Genomic DNA, 22,297 nt, shown 5'->3' with positions numbered 1-22,297 from the left:
CTTCAATTTCCGAATAGAGTACGTCCCAGGCGACACCAACGTCATGGCGGATGCACTGTCCCGCAAACCGCAATACCTCGAAGAGGCGACGCCAGCGGCAGCCATGCACATCTTCGCGCCAACAGCGTGGGCATGCGCTTCAGCCACAGTAGACCTGGATGCGGTGCGGCGGGCGTTGCAGGACGACTCCTTCGCGCAGGCGAAGATGGCAGAGGTGCACAAGGGCACGGCGAAGGGCGACGAGTTCCAGATACGAGACGGCTTGCTCTTACGTAAAGGGGCCATCTACGTGCCGGGAGACGAACTTCGCGCCAGGGTACTGCAGCAGCTGCACGACGCACCCACGGCCGGGCACTTTGGCACGGAAAAAACGGTGGAATTAGTCGCAAGGGACTTTTGGTGGCCCAGACTGAGAGGGGAAGTCGCGGACTACGTTGCGAGGTGCGACACCTGCCAGAGGGCCAAACCGGTGCACAAACCACCGGCGGGACTGCTGGAACCGCTGCAAACGCCGTTTGAACCGTGGGAGAGAGTGGCCCTGGACTTTGTTACGGATCTACCCAGCTCGAGAGGCAAGACAGCTGTACTAGTGGTGGTGGACTTGTTCACCAAGATGGCACATTTCATTCCGTGTGCGAAGGTGGCCACGGCGGAACAAACCGCCAAACTGTTCATAGATCACGTGTTCAAAGTGCATGGTCTGCCGCGGTCTATCCTGTCCGACCGCGGGCGCCAGTTCGTCTCGAATTTCTGGCAGAAGCTGATGAGTTTTCTAAATGTCAAGGTCGATCTGGCATCAGCAAGACACCCGCAGACCAACGGGCAAGCAGAGAGGGTCAATGCCATCATGCAGCAGTACCTGAGATGCTATGCCAATCAACAACCTGCGACCTGGGTGGATTACCTGCCGCTCGCCGAGTTCGCTTACAACAACACGAAGCACGTGTCCACAGGGGTGACGCCGTTCTTCGCCAACAATGGGAGGAATCCCAGAACCTTCCCGGGACGGGAGAGAGTGGGGGGCGGAGAACCACAGACGGCGGACGCGTTCGCGTCAGAGTTGCAGGCGGTACACGATCAACTCAGACGGCAGCTGGAGCTAGCTAAGCACGCCTACAAGGTGCAAGCTGACAAGCACAGGCGGGTTGGCAAAGAGATCCAAGTGGGAGACTGGGTCTGGTTGGCAGCCCACGCAGTGCCGACCAGGTCACTAGCCAAGGAGAAGTTGGGGCACAAGCAAATTGGTCCGTACCAAGTCGAAGCACGGATCAACCCGGTAGCCTTCCGACTGGCGCTGCCGGAGGGTTCCAGAATGCATCCGGTGTTCCACAGGTCGGTGCTCACTCCCTACAAGGCACCTCACAGATTCCAGGAGCCAGGGACGGCACCGAGTCCGTTCCGGGAGCGGACGGAGACGCGAGGGGTGACGCAGCAAGACCCCATCAACGAGGTCACGGAGATTTTGGACTCCAGATGGGGGGAAGAGGGAGTCGAATACCTCCTAGCCAGAGAGGGCACCCGGGCCAGCGCCAATAGCTGGGTGCCAGACTACGCTTTGGAGGAACCCCTGCTCAAGGACGAGTTTCATGCCCTTTTCCCACACAGACCCATGCCAGCGAGCTTCTTCGACGACTGGCTGTTCACGCCCACACTTTCTTCCAGCACGTTCCATGGATTCGACTCGGACGGGGAACCCGCACTGAGCACCCGTTCCCCAGAAGGATCGCCGGCGGGTTCGGCGTCAGACACCTCGTATTGGTGGGACGATCGACCGGAGGAGCAATGGCGCCGGAAGTGGCTGGAGATGCCAGGTCGAGCGACCGACGCAGAGACTGACATGGACGTGTTCGGGGAGGACCTTGGGTTCGAGCACGGCGGTACAGAGATGGAAGCGGAACAGGTCAACGTCGGCGACCGCGAGGAGGAAGACTCGGAGGTCTTCAGTTGGCGGCCAACCACGGGGAGCGAACTGTATCCGGCATTCCCTCCCGTGATGATGGAGCACCCAGCACCCACACCTGAAAGCGGGGAGGGGGGAAGGGGGGGCTTCGAGGGGGGGATGGATGTCAGGGGTTCAGGAGCAGAGACGCAGAGAAGGGAGGAAGCAGAGAGCGAGGGGGAGGAATCCGAAGGGAAAATGAGTGATGATGACGACCCGAGATCTCCAAGCCTAAGCAGTGAGTCAGAGGACTCCCAAAAGGGAGCCCCAGTGAGCAGAGCAAGGGGGGGATCCGGGGGGACACCCCAGGAGGAAGGGAACAGAGGAGATTCAGAGAGTAGCAGCTGGAAGTCGGGACCCACGCTCATAACTGAGGGCGGCAGCAGCTGGAAGTCGGGACCCACGCTCAAGACTGAGAGCAGCAGGGAGGAAGGTAGCCAGGCATCGGGTTCCGGAGGCTGTCAGCAGGAGGGAGGGCACGAGTCAGGGGTGGTCACGCCCTCCTCAGAGAGCAAGGCAACGGTTAAGAGGAAAGTAGAGAGTTGGGCGCGCGCGCCAAGTTCAAATGCAGCGGAAGCTGGAGCAGTAAGCAGCCCGGAGAGTGAGCCAGGTCCTAAAGCCCGCCGCAAGGAGGCAGAAGGATCAGGGGGGTCAGCGTCAGAGGAGAGTAGAAGGGAGGAGGCCCAGGGGGGCAGAAGGACCCAGAGACGTAGGGAGAGGCGAAGGAGGTGGAGCAAGGCTAGGGTATTAAGCTGGTGTGCAAGAGGCGGGGACTCAGACGGGTCTTCGCCGACCTAGGGCAGAAGGTGTAGAGCTGCACGCGGCAGTTCGGAAATGAAACCTGTAACTTAATAAAGACTCTTATAAAGTGAACGCTGGCGGACTTGGTCCTATGTGAGCTGGGACTGGGTGGCAGCTCTGACAATTTCTCTCCATTTTGCATAGTTGTTTGGAAACAAGGACTACTTTGTTAAATGGGCATGCATACAGGATTGTAGCTTCAGCCAATTTCTGGTACACACAGAGTGCAACAAGGACCTGTAAAGGCTTATCAATTGACATATAACCCCTTATTCAGCAACCATTCAAGCTTCCAAGATTCCGCCCAGAATTATTCACACATTTGCAACCAAAGGAGCTCTCTGGCAACCAAAGAAGCTAAACACCTTCTCTTTTAGATAAGAGCTAAAGTCACTATTACACAGGTCTTTTTTATCTATAGTTTACTAAGGTTTTCACAGCATTACAATAAAAGGGGCCCCTTATTTTCCCCACCCCATTTCCCCGACTCCTCTAAAAAAAGTTCATTTTCATTCCAGCACTATCATTTCTAATATATAAATGATAGCGGACTTTTTTTGGCAGTTGCACAACCACCGGGCACCAGATTTCACCCTGAGTCAGACTGATTTGATTCTACACCTGCAACTAAGGCAAACATAAAGGCAGATCAGCTTGCATACTATAAATAGGTTTACACACCACACTAAGAGAAAACATGGGTTGGCATGAATGAGCAAATGGAGCTTCTCCCAGGGCTGAGCCACTCTTTGGCTTAGCATCACAACCAACCCAGTTTTGTGGATTGTCTTGCTCCAGAAAAACCAGAATCTGTAACCAAGGTTTGTTCTTGGTTTGCTGTTTGTGGTTTGCCTGGAGCGAGACAAACCATGAGCCTAGGTTCAGATGTGTTGTTGTTTAGTCGTTTAGTCATGTCCGACTCTTCGTGACCCCATGGACCAGAGCACGCCAGGCACTCCTGTCTTCCACTGCCTCCCGCAGTTTGGTCAAACTCATGCTGGTAGCTTCGTGAACACTGTCCAACCATCTCGTCCTCTGTTGTCCCCTTCTCCTTCTGCCCTCCATCTTTCCCAACATCAGGGTCTTTTCCAGGGAGTCTTCTCTTCTCATGAGGTGGCCAAAGTATTGGAGCCTCAGCTTCAGGATCTGTCCTTCCAGTGAGCACTCAGGGCTGATTTCCTTAAGAATGGATAGGTTTGATCTTCCTACAGTCCATGGGACTCTCAAGAGTCTCCTCCAGCACCAGAATTCAAAAGCATCAATTCTTCGGCAATCAGCCTTCTTTATGGTCCAGCTCTCACTTCCATACATCACTACTGGGAAAACCATAGCTTTAACTATACGGACCTTTGTTGGCAAGGTAATGTCTCTGCTTTTTAAGATGCTGTCTTTTAAGGTTCAGATTTAATGCAAGCCAAACCATAGCTCAGCCCTGGATAGCAGCCCTGTGAGCTGGACAACCAGGGAAGAGGCCCAGTGGCCACAATCTTTACCCCAGCAGTACAGGAGTGTTTGCCTGCTCACATTAAGCCGTGATCTGGCTTACTAAAGCATTACAAAGACAGCATCCTCCACCATGCCTCACTGAGTACTACAGTATATGCACATCCTAGGCCAGGCATCCCCAAACTCGGCCCTCCAGATGTTTTGGGACTACAATTCCCATCATCCCTGACCTGTTAGCTAGGGATTGTGGGAGTTGTAGTCCCAAAACAGCTGGAGGGCCAAGTTTCGGAATGCCTGTCCTAGACCCAAGGCAGATCCCATGTCACTCCACATAGTCCCACATTGCCCCTGTCCAATCTCACGACAGCAATGTGAACCAGGGACGACTAAAGCACCAGAAACGGCTCAACTCCAGTCTTCAAGCAGCACTTAAAGGTAAAGGTTAAGGGACCCCTGACCATTAGGTCCAGTCGTGGCCGACTATGGGGTTTGCGGCACTCATCTCGCTTTACTGGCCGAGGGAGCTGACGTACAGCTTCTGGGTCATGTGGCCAGCATGATTAAGCTGCTTCTGGCGAACCAGAGCAGCGCACGGAAACGCCGTTTACCTTCCCGCCAGAGTGGTACCTATTTATCTACTTGCACTTTGACGTGCTTTCGAACTGCCAGGTTGGCAGGAGCAGGAACCGAGCAACGGGAGCTCATCGCAGGGATTCGAACCGCCAACCTTCTGATCAGCAAGTCCTAGGCTCTGTGGTTTAACCCACAGCGCCACCTGCGTCCCCATCAAGCAGCACTTACATCCAGCCAAATGAAAGTCTTGGCTGTGGCACTGGAGTGCAACTTGAGAAAGTAGCAGCTAAACGAATCAGGATATATTCCCCCACAACAGGCATTTCATTTTTTAAAAAAAGATTGCCAAAAAATCCAATAGTGGGTGAATTCTCCCCCCCCAGCCCACTGATTGTGTTGTGTTATCTTCTCCAGGACACGGGGGGAGGGGGGGCTGCCCACCAAGCAATGACTCATTTTGATTTATGCTTCCCTTCCAGATGCCCCACTAGCCCGGAGTACTGGCACAATGCGTCAGAGGAAGCCAGAAGTTCCTAGATGTAAACAGTGACTCTCATTGAGTACCTGCCCAATTACTATCATGCCTCACTTTTTGGTACATTCATAAATTATGCTACTTTGTCAGAAAGCTACCAGGGTCTTTGCCGAAACCTCTCCAGCTCACCCCCATAGTGAAGAAGCCACTACTGTCAAAACATTTGGGCCATTAGAAAATACCTAAATTGCTCAGCCTCTTCCTTGAATTTGCTTTACGGGAGTCTTTAAGGCTGTCGCAAAGCCCTTAATGAGAAAGCTTTTGAGGGGCAATCTAATACACAACACCTTTTTCTGAGACAGCCTAAACCGATCTGTGCTTGATACATCTCATTTCTAAAAGTCACTTTTTTCGTTAAAAACTTCCCCTTCATCCCGTTTCCTCCCGATCCGCCAACTTCTCTTCTCCAGTTACCTGGAAGATGCCTACCTTTCTTTTCACGGAAGGTTTCTCAGCCTTCTTGCTACATTTCTTGACCTTAAGTGAATTAGTTTACATTAGTGACTTATCAGAGTTGCTTTTGCACACCTTTTCAAACAAGCAAATGCACGGCCTGAATACACAGCCTTGGGGAAATTGCCATGGCCCATTAAGGATTTTCTTTATATCTGGGTGACCAAAAAGTCAAAAACCACTACACAGCAGCAGAAAGCAATTCGTTCAGCAGCCCAATTCACGTGTGAAATCACCACACACACAAAATCCATACCTGCAGTGGTCTGTAGAGCGCATACTCATCTCTGAAAATCTGATCGTGGTGACTGACACAATCCAGCCAGCGCCCGTCGACCAGAGCCTGACCAATTGCAATAGCTTGAGCTCTGGAAAAAAAGATAGGTTTCGAATCGCAAGTGAGTTACCAAAAACATTTCTAAGCCCAAAGTGAAAGCTTCACAAATACTGAGTTGCAGTCTTTATTGTTTGTAAAAGACACTATTTAGCGGGAAGAAATTCCAATGAAAATCCTCGTTGTTACTATTTTACATGGTTGTTTATTTGCATATACCGTATTTTTTGCTCTATAAGACGCACCAGACCACAAGACGCACCTAGTTTTTGGAGGAGGAAAACAAGAAAAAAAATATTCTGAATCTCAGAAGCCAGAACAGCAAGAGGGATCGCTGCACAGTGAAAGCAGCAATCCCTCTTGCTGTTCTGGCTTCTGGGATAGCTGCGCAGCCTGCATTCACTCCATAAGACGCACGCACATTTTCCCTTACTTTTTAGGAGGGAAAAAGTGAGTCTTAGAGAGCAAAAAATACGGTATTTGAAAATTTTATACGTGGATGTTTTATGAGGCAATTCATTTTATTAGGCATTTTTGCAATGCCTAATATTTTTCTTTTTTTGAATTCATTTTTATTAATTTTACAAATACAAAATACAGATAAGCAAAAAGTAAAACAAACATACATATCTATATAAAAAGATTTTCCAAATCTCAGGACTTCCCCTCATCCCCTCCACGGGGTCTCATTTCAAACATCTACAACTGCATATTCATCCATACTCCAATTCTTATATCAAACCATATTATCCATAGTGATTTTTACGCTACAAGTGAATGAAAATCCTGCTCTTGTTTCCATCTGCTTACAGTGGTCTCCTAAGTAGCTTAAAAGTTTTTATCCTCTTGGTTTCTGAGTTTTCCAGTCAGCTTTGCCATCTCAGCATTGTCCATCAGCTTGATTTGCAATTCCTAATAAAGGTTTGGCCAAGTAAGTTAGCAAATCTAAAAAGCATAGCCTCCAAGCAGTTACCCACTTGACCTACAATTTCTAGGCCCTGATCAGAGTGGTTATGCTTTTCCCGCGACACTTTCCCTGGGACAGGCCTCTCTTGGACCCTAAATCAGAACAAGTGGAAATCCATGCGAAATCCAGTGGCCGTTTGTTCCAATTCAGTGCAAACGTTCGGGTTTCCCCACGGGGAAATGACAGGGCAAGTGGAGGTATGGAGAAGCCCTCAGACAGGCTTCCATAATCTGGTTCTCTCCAGATAGTTAGGATAGCAACTCCTATCTGGGACTGATGAAAGCAAAGTTTGTAAATTGTTTTGGAGGGGTTTTCCCAGATAAATGGCATATACCGTATTTTTCGCTCCATAAGACACAATATTTTTTCTTCCTAAAAAGTAAGGGGAAATGTCTGTATGTCTTATGGTGTGAATACATGGTCCCTGGAGCCAATTGCCCAGAGGCAAAAAGCAGATCATGCTTTTTTTTAAAAAAAAAAAAAAAAAGAGGGAAGTGGGTGTTGAAACAAAGCTGCTGGTCGCAAGTGAGATAAGGGACGCTAGCAATAAAGGAGGCTGCCTGAATGGGGGAGGTAAAGACAGCAAACTTGAAAGGAGAGAAGACAGGAAGACTAAATCAATGCGGAGAGAAATTAGAAGAAAAGGAGGAGTAAAAAAACTGCTCCAGCTAAGGAAAAGACACTAAGGCAAACAAAAGGGAAGGGAGTGTTGAAAGGAAGCAGCTGATCGGTGGGATCGGGAGAGAGATAGGGGATGCAATAAAGGAGGCTGCCTGGGAGGGGGGAGGTAAAAGCCCATGGATCCTCAGGGTTTTTAGATTGGGTCACCCCAAATTCACCATCAGATCACATAGCATGTCCATGGCTACATCCTGCACCAAAAAATCACGCACCTACTGTTACATGGGGCCGCAATGGTGCAAGAAAGTGGTTACAAAGCACAGATCCACATGGATCCTCAGGATTTTTGCATTGGGCTACCCCAAACTCACCATCAGATCACATATCTGTAGCCACAGCATGAACCACAAAAATCATACATCCGCTGTTTCGTTCAGAATATTTTTGTTCTTGTTTTCCTCTTAAAAACTAGGTGCGTCTTATGGAGCAAAAAATACGGTACATGTTTTAAAATAAAATAAAAATGGTCCACATAGCATGCTTCATAAAAGGTCAATGTTGGAAGGATCTTCATTGGAGAGGAACACATTTTCACTTTAGAACACTCTGTGTGTTCTGCTGTTTGGAAGCAGTACAATATTAACACAAATATGAACGTGCAGGCTACGACACATTAGCAATATTGGAATATTTTTAAATCACAGAATTGTGGAGGTGGAAGGAACCCTGAGGGTCACCTGGTCCACTCCCTATCAGGACAAGATTCTTATTTTAAAAGCTGATTATTTTTTCAACTACAGCATACTTAGGTCATAGCGAAATGGAAGGAAGGAAGGAAAGTTGAGGACCGCACACATTCTAATTGAATGCAGACGGCAAAGGGTTATAATAATTAGGAATAATTGTTTAAAACATATTGGGACTCAGCAGAAAAAGCAAATTAATAATTTGAGGAATGGCACTTATACAGTGGTGCCTCGCAAGACGAAATTAATTCGTTCCGCGATTTTTTTCGTCTTGCGATTTTTTTCGTCTTGCGAAGCATGGTGTCGGGGAAGTTTTGGAAAAGCTTCAAAAATCACCAAAGTCTTTAAAAACCTCAAAAAAGGCTACCACACCGCGTTCTATGAGTTGCTCCTCGAAGTCAAGTCGCAACTGTATTAACAGTGTTAAGAAAAAGGAAACAAACTTGCAAGACGTTTCCGTCTTGCGAAGCAAGCCCATAGGGGAAATCGTCTTGCGAAGCAACTCAAAAAACAAAAAACCCTTTCGTCTAGCGAGTTTTTTTGTCTTGCGAGGCATTCGTCTTGCGAGGTACCACTGTATTACATTCACAGAAGGAGAACCACCGATTTAGAACAAGCCCCAAAACAACTACCTTACGATAACAGAGTAGCATTTTCTACCTTGGATTAGAAATGGGATGAGGGTGGGTGGGTTGAGGGTTTATGCTTTATAATACCATTTGCATTTCATAATTTGGTTGTAATCTAAAAAAATAAATACAGAGAACACATTCCCTTCATGGATATAACTAGTTCATAAAAGCCCAGTAATCCCCTGAGCCATGAAATAATGAGACAGTCATGAACTCAGGGTTGCCCGGTACCTGGTGGTGACGTGGCCGTTCCTCATGAGCCAGTTGACCAGCTCCTTCCCCACGATGCAGTTGGGATGCGTTCGCAGCCAATAGCGATGATCCTGGAACTCCATGCCACTGTTGTGATGGCATATTTTCTTCCACAGGTCCTTTAGCTGGACTGAGTCCTGCGAGGCAAGAGTGATGACACTTTTAGATAGCATCTGTTTGGTGGGCTTAAGTGTTCCCGCCGTCTTGGGAAGTGCTGTTTACATCTGTTGCAAGTGATTTGCACCGTCCCCACCCCGCGATGCACCGAAGGCAGTGTTCTGTTATACACATTCGTTAAAAAGGCAGGGCTATGTACCGTATTTTTTGCTCTATAGGACGCACTTTTCCCCCTCCAAAAATTAAGGGGAAATGTGTGTGCGTCCTATGGAGCGAATGCAGGCTCCTTGGCTTCAGCGATAGCAACGCTAAGCCTCCAAAGCGCAAAGGGAGCGCTCCCTACACGCTCCGGAGGCTACGCGTTGCTTTCGCTGAAGCCTGGAGAACGAGAGGGGTCGGTGCACACCGACCCCTCTTGCTCTCCAGGCTTCAGGGATAGCTGCCCGAAGCCTTTGGAGCGCAGCGGGAACTCGCGCTGCGCTCCAAAGGCTTCGGGTTCCTTTTGCTGAAGCCGGGAGAGCAATACTTTCCAGGATTCAGCAGAGAGGGAGAGTTGCGCTGTGCCCCTTCAGCTAAGCGGGAGGAGAAATGGAAGGGGCTCCGTTTCTCCTGCTGCTTCGCTGAAGGGGAGCTGAGCAGAGAGGGGGAGAATTTTTTTTTCTTGTTCTCCCCCTCTAAAACAAGGTGCGTCCTATAGAGCGAAAAATACGGTATGCACATTGTACCTGAGTACATATCTGCACCAGGAGAAAACTTGGCCATTATCTTATTGTTATCTTTTTTTATTCAGACTGCAAGCGCTTGCGGAAGGGGGAGAAAGATTAAAATGTCAAATTTCCCTTCTTCACCAGCAGACATGTGTGTCCGTCTGTTGATTCTGTCTTCAGGTAGAGCAATAAACGAAGCTCTGCTGAACATTTTGTGCTCTTCACACTTAGAACAGCTAACTAGAGATTGCTTGGCTCTCCCTTACATCAGGCAGGTCTTTGAAGCAGCAATGAATACCACAATGTATTACAAATCATAATTAGGGATAATTCAGACATGCTCACTCATTCAAAAATTATATACAAATTATTACTATTATTAAATTTCTGTTCCACCCTTCCTTCCAAAGGAGTCCAGGGTGGCAACATCAAGCAAGCACCTACCTGTCTGAGACGTCATCTCAAACAAACTACTTTTCAACAAAAGTAGTTGAGATATTTAGCTGAAAGTCATATGGGAGAGGAGCTCTTATTTAAGCGCAATATGCATGCTTGCATATAAGAAGAAGAAGAGTTTGGATTTGATATCCCGCCTTTCACTCCCTTTTAAGGAATCTCAAAACGGCTAACAATCTCCTTTTTCCCTTCCTCCCCCACAACAAACACTCTGTGAGGTGAGTGGGGCTGAGAGACTTCAGAGAAGTGTGACTGGCCCAAGGTCACCCAGCAGCTGCATGTGGAGGAGCGGAGACACGAACCCAGTTCACCAGATTTCGAGTCTACCGCTCTTAACCACTACACCACACTGGCTCTCAGATATAAATTAGTCCTATGATACTGAAGCAACAGTATCCCTGAAAAAGATAGTGTGGTGTAGTGGTTAGAGACCTGGGAGGTCAGGGTTCAAATCCCCGCTCGGCCACGAAGCTCACCGAGTGACCTTGAGCCAATCACAGCCTCTCAGCCTCACAGGGTAGTTGTGAGGATTAACTGAGCAGCAGGAGAACCATGAGCTCCTTGGGAGAAAAAGGTGGGATATAAATGCATTAAATTACCGTATTTTTCGCTCTATAACACGCACCAGACCATAACACGCACATAGTTTTTAGAGTAGGAAAACAAGAAAAAAATATTCTAAACGAAACAGTGGATATATGATTTTTGTGGTTCATGCTGTGGCCACAGACATGTGATCTGACAGTGATTTTGGAGTAGCCCAATGCAAAAATCCTGAGGATCCATGTGGATCCATGCTTTGTAACCACGGAGGAGGGAAGGAAGGGGAACCATGGATCCTCTGCTCACGACTGCAGCAGATCCCCCCCGCCACCCACAGGCATTCGCTCCATAACACGCACAGACATTTCCCCTTACTTTCTGGGAGGAAAAAAGTGAGTGTTATGGTGCAAAAAATACGGTAAATATGTAAATAGTCTTACACGGCATAGAAAGCCAATAAATGGCATGGAAGCGCGCACACAGAGAGAGACAAACGGAATAAAGTGCTAGCATTTTCTCTTGCAAAACTGGTTCAAACAACCACCGCAGTTGCATTCTCAGACCTAACGACACAAGGGTTTAGCAGTTCCTTAAAGGTGTGTGTGTGTGTGTGTGTGTGTGTATATATATATATAGTTGCTAATCTTTCCATGCTGAAGCTGAAAACTCTTACATCTCTTCAAAAACTAGGTAGTGGTATAAAAGTACCTTTTCAAACCTACATACATATAGGATTATAAAGAAGATAAAATGGGATAGCCCATGAGGGTGGGTTGCAAATAGCATTACAACAGTTCATAAACCGCAGCCAGAGAAGAGCACAAGGCGACTGCACCTAAGAAACAGGGAGCCCCAAAGCAGAAAGACACTACAGATTTCTGCAAGAAGAATGAAAGATTTTTTTTAAAAAACTGCTTGACATGTACCAGGAGAATTTTGCGCTCGTCCTCGTTGGCCTCCTTGGCGTATGTGCGGTTAGCTTGTGGACTGACAGATGTCTCATAGGAAGGGACCATGGGCGATCCAGAGCGATCCAGGGACAGGTTAGTAACGCTGGCTGATCTGGCAGGAGAAAGAAAACAATGCCTTTAAGCTCACTCCAGCTCTTAAAAATTAAAGTTTAACAGAGCAGGTCCAAGATTTTACAACGTTAGTTAAGGTAAGGAACCTCCCAAGTAATGCCCATCTCTCTTTCTCTCTCTCAAAGTCAATGTAGCGTTTTGAAAATCCGCAACTGGAAATAAGCTTTTGGGATCTCAGTGCAAAACTATGAAGCTGATTTGTCCCAAGTGAGATTCTTTCCCCTTCCTCAAATAGTAAGGAGGAGCCTGCTTGATATACTAATCCCCTCCCCTGTCCACTAACTCTAATATGGGGGAAATTAAGATCAGTCTACTTAATAATAATTCAGAGGACCAACTTCCATTTTAGGGCAACCTTCGATGGGAAGACTTTGGGAGCAAATTGGAGCCCCAGACTAGATGACCCTCAGAGTCCCTTCCAACTCTACAACCCTCTGATTCTGTGTGAAGGCACCTCTTATAAATGCCTCTGGCAAGACTGCTTCCTTGCCGTAAGGCTGGCAATGGAAAGTAAAACACCAGGCCTTGACTATTTCAAGAGTAAAGGAGTTGGAGAGACACTGATCTTCCAGCTGACCTAAGTATCTAAGGTACCGCATTTTTCACTCCACAAGACGCACCTGACCATAATAAGACACACCTAGTTTTTAGAGGAGGAAAACTAGAAAAAAAATATTCTGAACGAAACAGTGGATGCATCATTTTTGTGGTTCATGCTGTGGCCACAGACATGTGATCTGATGGAGAAGTTGGGGTGACCCAATGCAAAAATCCTGAGGATCCTGTGGATCTGTGCTTTGTAACCACTTTTTTGTGCCATTGCGGCCCCACGCAACAGTGGGTGCATGATTTTTTTGCCACAGGCTTGTAGCCATGGACATGCTATGTGATCTGATGGTGAATTTGGGGTGACCCAATCTAAAAACCCTGAGGATCCATGGGCCTTTACCTCCCCCCTCCCAGGCAGCCTCCTTTATTGCATCCCCTATCTCTCTCCCAATCCCAGCTGCTTCCTTTCAACACTCCCTTCCCTTTGTTTGCCTTAGTGTCTTTTCCTTAGCTGGAGCAGTTTTTTGCTCCTCCTTTTCTTCTAATTTCTCTCCTTATTGCTTTAGTCTTCCTGTCTCCTCTCCTTGCAAGTTTGCTGTCTTTACCTCCCCCCTCCCAGGCAGCCTCCTTTATCTCTAGTGTCCCTTATCTCTCTCCCCACAAACGATCAGCGGCTTTGTTTCAACACCCACTTCCCTCTTTCAAAAAAAAAAAAAAAAAAAAAAAGCATGATCTGCTTTTTGCCCCTGGGCAATTCAGCTCCAGGGACCATGCATTCGCTGCATAAGACACACAGACATTTCCCCTTACTTTTTAGGAAGAAAAAAGTGCATCTTATGGAGTGAAAAATATGGTAATCTGTACATCTTCTACTGTGGAGAGAAGAAACGAGCCCTGGAAGTTAACCTCCTCAAAATCCTGTGGACATATGCCATCAAGATTTGTGAGAAAGGTGACAGCAACACATACAATTGCGCACCCACCCCAAATACTGGGTCACTAGCAAGGCTAAGGTTTGGACCAGCAAGAACACCCTTGGTCCACAAAAATGTGCCACTATCAACCTTTTGGAACAGCCCACTAAATCCCCCAACCATCCAGAGAAAGGACCAGCGATAGGGAAAAGTTATTCCACATGTCCAACATCTCTGATGTCATTTCATTCAACACGAGACCTGAACTATAGACTTCATGCTGTGTTTGCAGATCTCTTGCCAACTATCGAGGACAACACAGTGATGTCAAGCAAATATCATCGTAATGTCGCTCCATAACCAAAGGACACAATCATCTTTCGACGGAAAGTCAATGTCATTTTAAGACTTCATCCGCAGAAATAAACTTTACACGGGATCCGCAGTGTGCCATTTCCACAGATGCAACTTCATACACACATAAGCTTGAGAGTGGGTGGCTTACCTATTCCGAGCAGGAGACTTCCCTGCTTCCTCCTGAACTGATCCAAGACGTGTCGATAACGTGGAGGATGAAGAGTCTGGGTGAATCAAGCTGCAAGTAAATGACACTGTTTTTAAGCAGCAATTAGCATCAAATTACTGCAACTAAAGCAAGCTATTATTATTACGCCACAACTCAGTGAGTGCTCCCAGGACTTAAAAAGCAGCGGATTTATATTCCTTACAATTGTTCTTTGAAAGGAGAAATGTTTTAAAGTGCTTCCTTAAAAGCTATAGCAAGCAACAAGTTCTCAAATGCTGTGGAAGATTGCAATTCTGCAAGGGGGAGGCGGAACTAAGGATAAGAAAAACAAAGTCATTTAAAAGTACAGTCGTACCTCGGCTCCTGAACACCTTGGGAGTTGAACGTTCCGGCTCCTGAAAGATCAAAACCCCAGATCGAAACATCCGACGAGGCTTCTTCAGCTTCTGATTGGCTGCAGGAGCTTCCCGCAGCCAATCAGAAGCCACGCTTTGGAAGTCGAACGTTTCTCAAGTCGAATGGACTTCCGGAATGGATTCGATTTGACTTCCAAGGTACGACTATAACAAGAATTTTCTCTATGCATCCCTGTTCCCCACTCCACATCACAATATCATTAGAATTTTGCAGTCTGGAATATGGGGTTTTAAAGTCTTTTTATAAATTTGAGTCTGAAAAGAATAGGGCAGGTTACATATCCCAGTAATCCAGGGCTGTAAAATATTAAAACTGTTTTGTTGACCACCCAGAATTGCTCTCAATTATTTCTGCAAGCCGAGTTTCTTTTGGTCAGGGATAGGGAAGGAGGTGCCTCCTACATCAAAATGCCCTTCAGGAAAACAGAAGTTGTTTACAGTGGCCAATGCTGCTAAGGAAAAGCAGTCTGTACATGCTCAGAGGCACTCCTCTATACTGAGAGTTCAGTTCCAGGAGTATGCTGGCTGGGGAATGCATACGCCAATCTCTCAATGTTTCGACAATACTGAAAATAATTGTTTTCAACTCACAGACAGCAGAGGGTGCTGTATTCAAACTTAGAAAGTGAAAAAGAAACAAGGCAGAATTTATCCCTCACACCACAGGTCAGATGTTTTACTACAGCTTATCACTGACGAGCAACTTCAGTGTTTGCCTACAGAGGTTGCTGGAGGGTTCTCTTAGTTGCAGCAGTTCATGTTAACATATTGCAAGCTGATCCATCACTAGGAAGCCATAAAACCACGTCTCAACTGAACACTTTTACAGAATTCCAGCCTCAATAAAGCTGCGGGATTGCTAAAAGGACTCGGACCGAGAAGAGCTGTCTGAATTCACTTTGAGATTTACAAAATATGCATCTCTTCCTTTCAGATTCAAGCTAGGAAAGTTCAGGCGCTCAAAGCGTGTCCAATCATGCATTTTTCATCAACATCCATCAGACTTATTTGAAAGATCCCCAAGCTGTTTACATATACGTAAATACACCTTACTGTTTTAAAAAAAATCATAAAAACTGATAACTGATAGAACCTTGAGGGGGCTAGAAACTCTCTCCTGTGCCAATGAAACCACCAGATTGTGCTCATTTCCATCGTGGCAGAACCAGGAGCAGAGGGCCTGACCCAAAGGTCTCCTTTGCAACAGTTCTCCCCACCCCCTTGCTCACATGGGATGAGGAACCATAGAATTGTAGAGATGGAAGAGGCCACGAGAGTCATCTAGTCCAACCTCTGTGTTACAGGAATCTTTTTGCCCAACTGGGCTGAAACCCATAACCCTGAGATCATGCTCTGCCAACTGAGCTATGCATGTGGAAGCCAAACACACAACACCATAAGCTGTTTTAAGAAACAACTGAGCCAGCAAGCCTGTGGCGGGAATGACATTTCCTTCCTTGCCCCACATATCCAGGGAGAAGAATGGGCGGTGGGTGGGGGGGACTCCCTCCTTCTTGGGTCTGCTGCTTGATTGTAGCATGCATGTGGACCCAGCAGCAGACAGGGTTTTTTAAATTGTTGTAGTAATAACCAAGCTGAAGATATGTGTAAATGAATTAATGGCATGTTCTTTGCCCACTTCCACTTGTCCCCTTCTGTTGTTGTTTCCTTGTGTCTACCATAAGATTGGAAGCCCTTTGGGGTCAGAAGAGGAAAGTATCTCAGTGGCACCTTGAAGACTACAGTCATACCTCGGGTTGAATGTGCTTCGGGTTGAGCATGTTCGAGTTGCGCTCCGCGGCAACCTGGAAGTAATGGAGCGCGTTACTTCCGGGTTTCGCCGCATGCGCAGACGCTCAAAATGACGTCACGCGCATGTGCGGAAGCGGCAAAACGTGACCCGCACAAACGCGCCGTCACGGCTTACATTGCGTTCAGGATGCAAACAGGTCTCCGGAACAGATCCCGTTCACATCCCGAGGTACCACTGTCATGGGTTTATTGTGGCGTTTTGCAGACATTTGTTGAAGTGGACTCTCATTCAAGGAAGCATATACCACAATTAATGTTTAAGCCTTTAGGTGTAGAGAGAGACTGCATCTGCTGGGAGAGACAGACACAATAGACGGCTTTAACAACCTAACTGCAGAGGAAGGGGCAAAGATGACAATATGGCAAAGTCAGTTAAGCCATTCCACTATTGACGGAAGCCATGGCTTATCAAAACCTGATGTGCAAAATCAACACAATACCATAGCAACAGCCAGTGTGATTGGACCACTGCATTCAAGCAGAATATTGCAGACAAATGGTGTGGCTGGGCGGACAAAAGATATTCCAAAAACTTAAAACTAAGTGGATTCCCCGCCAAACCAGATATATTGATACCTTTGCCAGGTAAGGTCTTCTTCGAGGAATATGTTGCGGCTGGCTTTTCTGCTGCCAACCGGAGTCCGCGGTTCCCCAGGATCCAGTACTGACAAACAGTTGGCAGAGTCAGACAGAGCATTCAAGTCTTCCCCGATGGAGTTACTCTCTGTGGAGTGAGCGTAGCTTAAGGCTATCTTACGGCAGTAAGTGCAAGCTCGGAGGTCACCTGTCGAAAAACAAGAAAGATTGAACAGCCTTGCCCTCTACAGCAGGGAAACTAAGGATCCGAAAGAAAGTCTACTTTCTGAGATTGTTTTTCTCACCAGGCTTTTCTATGATTTGAGAAGCTGTGAGTTGAAATTAGCTCCCTCCTCCGGGAAGCATTCACTGTACATGAGGCTTCTTATGCGAGCAGCCACTGCTTCCAAAAAGCACTCCCCCCCCCCCGCCTCCCCATCAGGTGATCGGAAAGGAAGAAAAACAGTTTCTTTGGTGAAGCGCTTCAGACATTGCCTCCTCGCTCCAGTTTCAGCCTCAAAGGCTCTAACAGAAAAGGGAGGTGCTGCTGTCTGAAAGCCTTTTGCAAACAGCAAAAGAGCTTTCAAGCAACATTGCCCTTTGAAGTCCCAACAACTGGGACTTCAAAGCACAACATCACCTGACGCCATCGTGACATCACGCCCCACCCATCAAGTTTGGCCTGCCAGGAAGAAGGGTGATAACAATCTAGCCCACCAGCCAGAAAATTTACTGGCAGGCTGTGGGTTAAACCACAGAGCCTAGGACTTGCCAATCAGAAGGTCGGCGGTTCGAATCCCTGTGACGGGGTGAGCTCCCGTTGCTCGGTCCCTGCTCCTGCCAACCTAGCAGTTCAAAAGCACCTCAAAGTGCAAGTAGATAAATAGGTACCGCTCTGGCGGGAAGGTAAACGGCGTTTCCGTGCGCTGCTCTGGTTCGCCAGAAGTGGCTTAGTCATGCTGGCCACATGACCTGGAAGCTGTACGCCGGCTCCTTCGGCCCATAAAGCGAGATGAGCGCCGCAACCCCAGAGTCGGTCACAACTGGTCCTAATGGTCAGGGGTCCCTTCACCTCACTCATTCCTGTGCACAATACATAACTAAACCAGGACAAATTCCTTCCTTGATCTTAAGGAGCAGTGATTTCACCTACAGAAGCTTATTGACCTGGCTTCCCCACAGCTCTTGCCACAGATTCTTCAGGTTGGGCATAAAAATGGGGAGTAAAGCCTCCTGGTGGGACTTCTTCACACTTAAAAGCAAGGTGGGCTGCTATCCTGGTGCAGTAACCCCAGAAACATCACAAGAAGCTATAGTGTGATTTTTTTGAAAGAAAGGGAAGGCAGAGCACAAAGGAAGGGCACATTAATGTGTGTATGAGGAAGTCTTCCTCACCTTATGCCACTGCACTGCTCAAGGTGCCATCCCTCATGCTGTGAAGTCAACTACATCCCCACCAAAATAACTGCATAATGTACATTTATGAATAGGTAAAGGGGCCCCTGACCATTAGGTCCAGTCGTGGCCGACTCTGGGGTTACAGTGCTCATCTTGCTTTATTGGCCGAGGGAGCCGGCGTACAGCTTCCAGGTCATGTAGGCAGCATGACTAAGCCGCTTCTGACAAACCAGAGCAGTGAACAGAAATGCCGTTTACCTTCCTGCTGGAGCGGTACCTATTTATCTACTTGCACTTTGACATGCTTTCTAACTGCTAGGTTGGAAGGAGCAGGGACCGAGCAACGGGAGCTCACCCCGTCGAGGGGATTCGAACCACCGACCTAATCATCGGCAAGTCCTAGGATCTGTGGTTTAACCCACAGCGCCACCTGTGTCCCTACATTTATTTATGAATATAAGGGAGCAAATTCTTTCAGAGGTAGGTATAAAGCAGGGAAAGACCTGCAAACACAACTAACAGTGTCCTACCTTTAACTTTGCATGGAACTGTGAATGAAGCGGATGAAGGGAGCCCATCACAGCACACTTCCCATGTGGAAAGGCTCCATGCTCAGCCTTTAAACAAAGGCAACTTTCTCCCCTCCCCTAAAAAGGCTGAGACTTTGAACGCTTCATGCCTTACCTGTGTAACCCATGAATTTCCCAGGGATTTCCTGGTTGCAGCAGCGGCTGCAGAAAATCTGCCCGCACAGCCGGCAGTGGTGCCTGCGGCGAAAGGTGGTAAATTTTTCACTGCAGTCATAGCACTCCTTGCACTGGCTGTCCGGCATCCAGTATTGCTTCAGATCACTGTCCTGGGGAGGGAATTAAGTATTTAGCCTGGTCACAACACAAGGCAACTGATTTATGTAGGATATTTCTATCTCCAAGGCTAAAACAATACCATGGGAAGTCACAAGGCTGTGATGATATTACATTTCCTTAGTAACTGGCTAATTAGATTTCCCAAGGCAAGTCTTTCTTAGACACATTGCCCGGTAGCACAGTCTCTAGACTAACAAGTAAAAGTTTAAGTCCAGTAGACAATGGCCCAGCCGTTCAACAAGTTCTGATCACACTCAGGCAATTCCTCCAGAGCATCCTAGCAGAAATATGTAATGTTAAAGGCATTAAGCAGGGGACTCCTCCCTCCATTCAACCGAACCTTTAAAAGGCAGCCTTCTTCTTTAATATGCCGGCATGGTTTATTCAAGCCAAAATAATTTTCCAGGTGTTATTATTAAAGCTATACAATTTGATCCAGTAAAAGATTCCTACCATCTCAGGAAGACAAATTTTGCCTGTAAGCCAAGGGTGAGGATGCCCAGGGGCTTCAATTTGGAATGTGAGGACATTTTCCTCTTAACCATGCCCACCAGTCAATCAGCTGGCATCACTTGGTGACATCAGCTGATGGGGGGAGGGTTCAATCCGGCTGGTGAAGCAGAGAGCAGGACTAAGACCTCCATTCATCAGCTGATGAACAGAGAGTTTACCCCTGCTGGGTGGTGGTTCACCAGAGCATTTCCAGTGCAGGATACACTGGCAAGGCAGACCCCTTCCCCCACCCCCAAGGGTTGACTCTGACAAGTGAGCAAGACCACCCACCAGTCAACTGACATCAGATGACGGACAGGTGAGTGGCATCGCCCACCTGTCCAAGTTGGTAGAAAAGTATGGACCGCTAGGCCAAAAGGGTTTCTCAACCTTGTTTTAACCCACCATTTTGTAAGAAGCACGTCTCATTAGGCTGAAAGCCTTAAATAAAAGCTCATTTTCATCAATACTTCATAAGCAATTTGTTTCATCCAGAAGCTGCTGAAATTAGTGAGGCATAATCTTGCCTTAAGGGCTTGTGGGAACTTCTTGCAGCAGCGGGTAGTGCTGTTTCGATCTCCGTATTGACTCGAAGAACAGGACAGTCTTTCGTAAACACCAAACACGACATGTGTTTCATAGCAGCTCCATCATATTAACACCTCTCCCTCCTCCTCAAAACATTACCTGGCTTTTTCCTTCCATGATTTCTTTTAGACGTTTTAGAACAGTACTGAGGCTTCGAAGCTGAACAGCCGTTCGAGGATCATGACCGCCAAGGGAAGGTTCTTTTCTTCGATTGTCTGAGGACAAGAGACATGAGTTACCATTTGAGATAGATATTCTCTTTGTGTTGCCTATCGATGGACATCTCTTTAGAATGCAGAAGATATAACTTCAACTCTCTTAAAGAGACATTGATGCAAACTTTTTACAGTAAATACTGAACAATTGGAGGAGCTTTTTCAGAGCTGAGTTGCTTCCTTGCATGAGAAATGGGCATTTTGCAATAATCCAAAAGGTATAAAATGTGGCATCCATCAAAACATGCTTCCAACATGGAAGTTCTAATAGTACAGAATCTGAACCCACTTACTCAGAAGAAAGCCTGACTGATTTTAACAAAAAATTAACTTCAAGAAAGCATAAGTTAGGAAAACAGCCCTCACATTCAGCCATGAACCATTATTCTGTTAACGGTATGGCTGGCTTCCATGAGATCAGCAGGGATTTTTTTAAAGAAGTTCAGAAATATAGGTAGCGCTTCTTGGTTTATTTTGAGTATTAGGATAAGTAACTTGAAAGAAACATATAAAAAACTTGCCTGTATTACATTCCTCAACATACACACCTTGAGGAATTAAAAACCAAATCTATGTATATGAATAAGCTTCCTTTTGTCACTTTCACTGCAACATTCATATTGAGGTATTTAGCAAAAAGTCCTCCTTACAGTATAATAGCATACACCACAAACGGAATACAGTAATAGGAGTTTTGACCGTATTGTGTTTTTATCAACATTTGGAAATTTGCTCAAAAACAGATTTATAAAGCACACATCTTAACAAATTTACTGGATAATTTTTCAGCGGTTCACTACAACCCTCTGCTTCGGCTGCATGGTAATCCATAAAAATCACAGGAATTCACTGTTAGAAGTATTCATCAGGAGCTGCGAACAGTTACATGACCAAAGTACTAACTTGCATTCATTTTAGTAAGTCGAGCTTATTTTACATGCCCCTTTTCTATGTTTACTGAACTCAAAAGTAGCTTCACATACAACAATTTGATTCATACGAAACGCAACAGGTCAACGTTTGTGGATAAAACGCACGAAAACTACTCACCCACACTTTAAAAAGCGAAAGGTTTATACGATCTGAAGAGAAACCCACACTTTAAAAAGCTGCAATCCATTGCAAAGCAACATTTGCTAACTATAGAATAAAAGGGTGTGTACACTTTAGCAAAGTTTCTTAATATCACTATACGAAGTTTCCCATTCTAACATGCTGGAAACAGTACGCGCCCCAGATTTGCTAACTCTGCTCTTTTCATGGCATTCCTTTTTAAACAGGTGCTTTGTAAAACCTTTTTAAAATAATAATAACATCAAGTTTCTCACCAAGCGCATCGCTCTCCATTGGACATGCATTTTAATTGGCGCTCCCTGGATGAAGAGAAACAAACACGGCTCCTTTTGTACGTACTGCTTTATTTATCACTGATGTCAGCAGGAATGCTGGCAGCTCAGACCAGAAGCAAGCAAGTTAACTGTTGCTGTGCAACAGCCAACCTCCCAGTTTCGGAGGGACGAGGAAACAGCTTGCCTTTGTAATAGCAGGACCTCTGAAACACTCTGCGGCTACGGGTCGTTTTCTAGCAAGTATCTAACTGCCTGGCAACACAATTCATTTCCTAAGGAAATTTGAGGCAAGGGGTTGTGGTATGGGATGGAGATGAGATGTTCTGCAATTGACCTTGACCATTTCTACCAGGTACTAAAATTCCTGTACAGTGGTGCCCCGCAAGACGAAT

The 22,297-nt window shown here is 46.7% G+C and overlaps 1 protein-coding gene across 5 annotated transcripts in view; it reads right to left on the bottom strand.

Annotated features, from left to right (window-relative positions):
* PIKFYVE (phosphoinositide kinase, FYVE-type zinc finger containing) overlaps window positions 1–22,297 on the bottom strand; it is a 104,086-nt gene that overhangs the window by 61,389 nt on the left and 20,400 nt on the right. For 4 of the 5 annotated variants that reach the window (XM_082222112.1, XM_082222111.1, XM_082222110.1 and 1 more), the window contains 8 exons: window positions 20,441–20,556; window positions 19,080–19,251; window positions 16,998–17,205; window positions 14,173–14,262; window positions 12,049–12,184; window positions 9,279–9,436; window positions 6,004–6,115; window positions 5,724–5,771 (listed from right to left, as the gene is read on the bottom strand). In XM_082222112.1, coding sequence (XP_082078238.1) covers window positions 5,724–5,771; window positions 6,004–6,115; window positions 9,279–9,436; window positions 12,049–12,184; window positions 14,173–14,262; window positions 16,998–17,205; window positions 19,080–19,251; window positions 20,441–20,556 — 1,040 coding nt within the window. The remainder of the gene's footprint in view (window positions 1–5,723; window positions 5,772–6,003; window positions 6,116–9,278; window positions 9,437–12,048; window positions 12,185–14,172; window positions 14,263–16,997; window positions 17,206–19,079; window positions 19,252–20,440; window positions 20,557–22,297) is intronic. The other variant, XM_082222113.1, reaches the window with a different exon arrangement.

This window comes from Podarcis vaucheri (genome assembly GCF_965113315.1).
Source record: "Podarcis vaucheri genome assembly, chromosome: 1".
NCBI classification, from domain to species: Eukaryota; Metazoa; Chordata; class Lepidosauria; order Squamata; family Lacertidae; genus Podarcis; species Podarcis vaucheri.
This window is presented reverse-complemented; position numbering and strand designations above follow the sequence as displayed.